Source organism: Procambarus clarkii, chromosome 32, assembly GCF_040958095.1.
Source record: "Procambarus clarkii isolate CNS0578487 chromosome 32, FALCON_Pclarkii_2.0, whole genome shotgun sequence".
Classification (NCBI taxonomy): Eukaryota; Metazoa; Arthropoda; class Malacostraca; order Decapoda; family Cambaridae; genus Procambarus; species Procambarus clarkii.
The window spans coordinates 42526042-42533315 of record NC_091181.1 but is presented as its reverse complement, the minus strand read 5'-3'; the positions used below and the strand labels follow the sequence as shown (position 1 = coordinate 42533315).

At 43.5% G+C, this 7274-nt stretch overlaps 1 protein-coding gene across 1 annotated transcript in view; it reads right to left on the bottom strand.

Moving 5' to 3' along the window:
• Positions 1 to 2282: 2282 nt before the first annotated feature.
• LOC138370554 (uncharacterized) overlaps positions 2283 to 7274 on the bottom strand; it is an 11013-nt gene continuing 6021 nt past the window's right edge. The window contains exons 2-8 of the mRNA XM_069334940.1: positions 6427 to 6747; positions 5974 to 6092; positions 4382 to 5855; positions 3978 to 4144; positions 3132 to 3850; positions 2867 to 3038; positions 2283 to 2575 (exon numbers count right to left, since the gene is read on the bottom strand). Coding sequence (XP_069191041.1) covers positions 2283 to 2575; positions 2867 to 3038; positions 3132 to 3850; positions 3978 to 4144; positions 4382 to 5855; positions 5974 to 6092; positions 6427 to 6747 — 3265 coding nt within the window. The remainder of the gene's footprint in view (positions 2576 to 2866; positions 3039 to 3131; positions 3851 to 3977; positions 4145 to 4381; positions 5856 to 5973; positions 6093 to 6426; positions 6748 to 7274) is intronic.

Genomic DNA, 7274 nt, shown 5'->3' with positions numbered 1-7274 from the left:
GATACCTTGTATATGGTCTCCTGCTCCCTACACCAATCTTCATTACATTACATTTGCTTGGGTTAAACTCTAGTAACCACTTGTTCGACCATTCCTTCAGATTGTCTAGGTCTTCTTGAAGCCTCAAGCTGTCCTCCACCGTCTTAATCCTTCTCATAATTTTGGCATCGTCAATAAACATTGAGAGGAATGAGTCTATACCCTCTGGGAGATCATTTACGCAGATCAGAAACATGATAGGACCGAGTTCAGAGCCCTGTGGGACTCCACTGGTGACTTCACGCCAATCTGAGGTCTCACCCCTCACTGTAACTCTCTGCTTCCTATTGCTTAGGTACTCCCTTATCCCCTGGAGGCACCTTGCCAGTTACTCCTGCCTGTTTCTCCAGCTTATGTACCAGCTTCTTATGGGGTACTGTGTCATAGGCTTTCTGACAGCCCAAAAAAATGCAGTCTACCAAGCCTATTCTTTCTTGCTTTCTTCTTGTGTATGTATGTGTATGTGTGTATATACGTACGTGTATATATATGTAATTACCCAAGGGTAGTTACAAGATGAAAGCTACGCTCGTGGTGTCCCGTCTTCCCATTACTCTTTGTCGTAAAACAACTGCTGTATATTCCAATTTTTGTGTCACAAAGGTCAAGAACAGTTTCTTTAGTATATCACCATCCATATAATTAAAAGCAAGTCTGAAGCTGGAAAGTGATGCATACGCTCCTCTCACAATGTTCTTTGTGTTCCTCTGGCGACACCTTACTATCCAAAACCACTCCAAGGTCTCGTTCTTTATTAAAGTTTTGTAATTCTTTTCCACATAATTTGTAAGTTGTTTGTGGTCCATTTTTCTCCAATTCCACATTCCATAACATGGCATTTATTCACATTGAATTCCAGTTGTCATTTGACGATCCAAGCACTTATTTTATCTACATTTGAAGGGCATTACAATCGTCTGCGTCTCCTCTCTTCCCGAATATTATCATCATCTGCGAACATGTTCATATAGTTCTGTATTCCTTCTGGTAGATCGTTTATGTAGACGATGAACAATACCGGTGCAAGAACTGAATCCTGCTAGTAACACTCCTCGAGTCAGATACACTGTCTCTGATTACTGCCCTCATCTCTCTGTCAGTTAGAAAATTGTTCATCCATGTCAGAAGTCTCCCTGTCCCCCCTCCAGCATGATCCAGTTTCCAGAACAGCCTCTTGTGTGGGACCCTTATCAAAGACCATTTTTTAGGTCCAACCTAAAAATAAATAATAAACACAGTCAACCCAACCACCTCTTTCCTGTAGTATCTCTGTGGCTCTATCATAAAAGCTAAGTAGATTTGTTACACAAGATCTTCCTGTTCGAAGACTATACTGTCATTTATTATGTAATAAATAAACATTAGATAAACACTATGTAAACATATTGTGATGGTAAAAAATAGGTGTTATTGCAGTCTTCCCTAGGTAGATGGAATGCCTGGCACAAAATTAAAAATTAAAAAAAAAAGTTAAATTGCAAGTTGTCTTCACTGTGAGGTTAACTGTAGGAGAAAACATACAGAACAAAAATTTAAAAATACTTTACTTCAATAGAAATTTTTTTAAACAAATTACAAAATATATAATAATATCCAGGCTTGGCTTTAATACAAAATGTGCAAAACAAACAAGATGAATAATCAAATTTACGTTACATTAAGGTGCAAAATAATACATGGTGCAGAATACCATGAGCTAGTCTGACTAAATCCGTTACCATACCGAAATGTGTCAATGGGTCTACTTAGTTGAGCACTCAGGAGTAATCTGAATCTTAGAGAGCTTGGTAGTCCTATTTATACAGAATATCGGCCGAGCAGATGGAGCTGATGTCTTCTTTAAACTATGAACCGGCTCACTTGAAGTGCTTGTTAAGGAGGGCGTGGCCTCCCAGCGACCCAGGTGCGAGGTGGGGTGACGGGCTGTGAAGGGGGGAGACTGGTGGTACTGTTTAGACGTCTGGAAGTAGCAGTTGTTGTTGTTCTTGGCTGCAGTTCTTAATTACATAGACGTTAATGAGTAGAATAGGCGATAATGGAGTAGGCCGAATCTCTTCCTAGAGATTTTACTGTGACAACTCTCCCCCGAAGCCTGCTCCTATTGTCTACTCGACTATAGCGGAGTGTAGAATAGTAGGAGTGGATGAGTCCATCTCATGGACTCTGGAAAGTGCGTCGGCGACGACGTTGTCCGAGCCCTTGATGAAGTAGATGGTAAGGTTGAAGTTCTGCAGATACAGTGCTCAGCATGGCAGACGTTGGTTGGAGAACTGTGCCTGTTGCAGAAATCGGAGAGGGTTGTGGTCCGAATAGATGGTGAGGGATCGGTAACCTTGTAGATAAGGTTCATAGTGTTGAATGCTCAGGAGGATTGCCAGCAACTCCTTCTCGATGGTGCTATAATTCCTTTGGTGAGGTTTCAGTTTGTAGCTGTAGTAGCTGACAGGAAGAACCTCTTCGCCGCGCTGTTGCATAAGGACACCTCCGATGCCAGTACTGCTGGCGTCGACGTTGAGAACGTAGGGCTTCGTAACATCTGGCGAAGCGAGACTGGTATTAGTGCACAATAAAGTCTTCAGTTGTTCGAAAGCAACCGCCTGTAAAGTTGTCCAATGGTATCGTTGTTTAGGGCTGGTCAGGTTAATGAGAGGTGTCGCTACTGTACTGAAATTTTTCACGAATCTACGAAAATACGACGCTTGACCTAGGAAGCACATGAGCTGCTTCCTGGTGGTAGGTCGTGGGTAATGTTGAATGGCTTGTTGATGAACTGTTAAGGGAGCAAGGCTGCCACTGCCTATCACATGACCAAGGTAGCGTACTTTACCTTTGGAGAATGTAGACTTGCCCAAGTTAATGGTGAGTCCGGCTTTCAAGAGGTTGTTGAACAACCGCTGTAGCTGGAGCAAATGGTCGTCCCAGCTGGTGGTTGCCACAACAATGTCATCCAAATAGGCATAGGTGTTATCCAGGCCCTGGATGACTATGTTGACAGTTCTCTGAAAGATGGCAGGGGCATTACACAATCCAAAGGGTAGCCGCTCATACCTAAACAGGCCAAACGGTGTGGTGAAGGCAGATATTTACTTAGCCTGCTCCGTCAGGCTAATCTGATAGTATCCTTTCAACAAATTAATCTGTGAAAGATAAGTTGCATTACCGATAGCGTCAAGTATATCGTCGATTCGTGGCAAAGTGTAGGAATCCTTGATGGTGACGGCATTTAATTTGCGAAAGTCAGTACAGAGGCGCACCTTACTGTGAGGTTTCGGCACCAAGATGCAGGGTGAGACCCAAGGGGACTCACATGGTGTGGCCAGCCCATGGTCAAGGAGGTACCGTACTTCAGCAAGCATTGCTTCCTTCTTCTGTTGCCTGATGCGATAGAAAGGTTGGCAGATCGGCGTCGTACCAGGAAGCAACTTAATGTCGTGCTGAACTACAGTAACCTCCTGGGGATCATCTTTGAGCAACTCCAGGTGTTTTTTGAAGACTTTGACAAGAGGAGCACTGTGGGGGTCCTGAAAGTAGCGTGGAAGATCTGTTAGGATTTCCGAATTGGAAGGCACTGACTCAGAGTCAGTGCATTCGGGAGGAAAAGCAGGGAAGGTCTCACTGTGAAAGTAGGGGTCCTTGAAGGTGGAGAGGGATACTAACACAGTGGGAGGTGTACATTTATACCGCTTCAAGAGATTGATGTGGCACAACTGGGTCTTCTGCCGCCTGTCTGGAGTCTCTCGAACGTAGTTGTAGTTGTTCCTGCATTCCTTGATGCAATAGGGACCTGAAAATTTGCTTTGGAACGGAGAACCTGGGATTGGAAATTATGCTAGGACTAAGTCTCCCACATTAATTTTTCTGATTTTAGTTTGTTTATCAAAATGATTTTTCATATTAGCTTGAGACCTTATTAAATTACTACTTGCAAATTTATGTACTCTTTTCAAGAGTGTGCCTCAAGTTTTGAAGAAACTGGGGCACATGAAGAGAATCACTGAAGTTGTTTGAGCAAAGTGAATCTTTAAAAGCTTTAAGGGGGGTACGACACTTACGGCCATTGAGCATCTCGTAAGGAGATACTCCAAGAGACTCATTTGGAAGACTTCTGAAAATACACATTATAAGGTCAAGTTGTTTATCCCAGTCTTTCTCTGTCTCAACGCAAAATTTCTTTAGAAGGGCCTTTATATTCTGATGACTATGCTCAAGAGAACCCTGTGAAGCAGGATGATAGGGGCTGGACAGTACCTATGTTATGTGGAATTCCTCCAGTGTCTTCTTAAAGAGATCACTGGTGAAGTTGGTGCCACAATCACTCTATACCTCCTTCAGAAATCCATACTGGGTAAAGATCTTCAGGAGCTGTTTCACAACAGTAGCAGCCGTAATGTTCTTTACAGGAACTGCTATGGGGAACCTGGTAGTTGGACATAGGACAGTGATTATGAAGACGTTGCCAGAACTGGTTCTGGGTAATGGACCAACACAGTCTATTATTAACTTACTGAAAGGTTCCAAAGGCACTGGAATAGGAATTAGGGGTGCCTTGGGAATAGACATGCTAGGCTTTCCTGCCGTCTGACATGTATGGCAATCTTGTACAAAGGTTTTGACGTCTCTTACTACACATGGCCAGTAATAGTCCTGTCTAAGGGCGTGGTAGGTCTTGTTAAAGCCGTAATGTGATAGTGGTCCATGGGCCAGATGTAATATATTGGGCCGTAGGCTGATGGGAACTACCAGTTGATTAACGGTGGCCCAATCGTCGTCCTCATTCAATTTGCGGGGTCTGTACTTACGGTAGAGTAGTTGATTCTCTACAAAGAACCCAGGGATACTATCCGATTGTGTTTCAGCCTGAAAGAATAAAGATGTTAGGGTAGGATCCTCTTTCGGCAACTTACAGAACTCCAGAACGGTGAGATTCGTTGGAATGTTCTGAGAATCTTGAGAGACAGCTGTGGTAGATGGAGCAGCTGGTTGCAGGAGTGCTGCTTGAGCACGCGTCGTCACTAAAACAGGAGAGATTTCATCAGGATTATCTGTAGATGGGACCTCTTTAACAAACTGCAAAATAGGATTTTCCACTGCCGAGTCACATACCTGGGGTTTGTCGACGATAATTAGATTCGTAGGTTGTTGAGCTTCAGCCAAGTCGTTGCCCAGGAGAAGTTGAACTCCTGACATGGGAAAAGGCTTTTCCCGGAAGGCGACTTGGACTACACCTTGTATAAAGGGACAATCCAGGCGGACTCGGGCAAGGGGATATGGTGTAGTAGCAGTTAGGTCCGTAATGAGAACAGTTTCTCCGGTGTAAGTGACGTTGGGTACAGCTGACTTCAGAAGAATAGATTGTAGAGCAGCCGTGTCTCTCAAGATCTTCAATTTGAACCTTTCCTCCGAATCTCCAAACCTGGCAGAGACAGTTCCGGGATACAGGTGTCTGTTGAAGAGAGAAAGATCATTGGAGTTAACATGAATATTCATAACAGGCTTACTGGGTTTAGGAGGAGTTGATTTGGGTTTAGGAGTCTCATTGATGCCCTTGTTCTTAGGACACTTTTCTATGGCATGTCCATAGGTTCTGCAATATTTGCAATACAACAGGTTCACATTGCTGGTACTCATTTTTGTAGGACTAGACCAGGTTAACTTACTGGAAAGTGTGTCAGATGGTACTCTGTGAATAAGGCTGTAGGCGTCAGCCAATTGAGCACATCGGGTAAAGTCGTTTTCTTCCTTGTCGGCGAGGTAGAGACGTATTGAATTAGGTACACGCCTAAGGAATTCTTGCACCAGGATGAGGTTGACGAGATCTGTAAAGGTGGAGACTTTTGCGGCTTCATAAAATTTCCACTTCATAAAATATCTCTCTGTTATTTGCAAATTCTAGATAAGTGGTAGCACTTGCTTTTAGGTAATCCCTGAACTTACGTCTGTAGGTCTCGGTGGAGAGGAGGTAGGCATCGAGCACCGCTTGCTTCAGTACCTGGTAGTCGATTTCAGACGCTATAGTACTGAGAGTCACTGCTACTCTACCTGTTAAATGAAACCTGAGAAGCACAGACCACTGATCCTGAGGCCAGCTAAGTTGGGTAGCTAGAGCCTCAAATGAAGTAAAAAAGACATCTACTTCTGCCTCAACAAAAGATGGCATTAACTTAATTGCATGTGAATGGTTAAAACATACCGAAAGTTTAGCTTCAGCTTGTTGGCGCCAAGTGTGGTGTGTAGTTTCCGTCGAGTTCGAAAAGTCGAGTTCTTTTCTACAGTGGTCTAGAGCACTATCGGCTTGCTTCTTACTGTGTTCACGTTGTATCTCCAGATCGCGTTCGTTTAATTCGAGCTGTTCCCTCTCACGCTCACGTTGGAATTTAACCTGTTCACGTTGTAGGGCAGCTTGTTCTTTTCTGGAGCTGAAGAAGTTCTCTCTGAAGAGCAGCTTCTTCCTTCAAACGTTCGCGTTCAGCGTTAGTGAGTTCTAGCTTCAATTTCATGGCTGCCAAGACGTTCATGTCTGCAATTAAGTAATGTTCATGAGATTCAGGAGTAATAGCATCATTGTCTAATAAGGGGTCCAGGATGAGGTTGTGCAAATCAGTTTTAGTGGCTCCATGTGGTGCTGTAAGGTTGTACTCATTTACTAGAGTCAGCATCTCCGCCTTGGTGGCACGAACTAGTGTGCCCACTTCATCATTTGGATTCTGTCTGAATGTGGAAAGACGAAACATGGTGAACGATAGCAAATATATGCAAAAGAGTACTCAGGTGGATGTACGGTGGATGTACTCAGGTGGATATTAAATGTCAGAGTGACAGGATGACGTGGCAACGGTAAACTATCCTGTTTAACTTAATAATCAAGGTTACAATCAAGATAAAAAATTAAACTAAGCGTTTCAAGAAAGTAGGGAATCTTGTACCCGGTACTCTATATGACGAGGATAAGGGCAAGAGGGATCCTACTTGAATGTGGAGACAATTGTCTCGAAGGTAGTCCAAAAAATGTAGGGATTTCTTACCTTGTCTCTAATGACGAGAGCAAAGGTAAGAGGTTTCCTACTAAAACTAGATAGTACTTACAGAATTAACACTCTTTGTCCTCTGGAAAAGAAAGTTAACTCCCAACTTGTGTAAGTACCATATCTCTGACCGACGTGTAGGGGTGCGAAGTGTCAATTAATGATGAGAACTGCTTGTAGGGGGTCCCAACCTTACAGCATAGTCCATGTGAG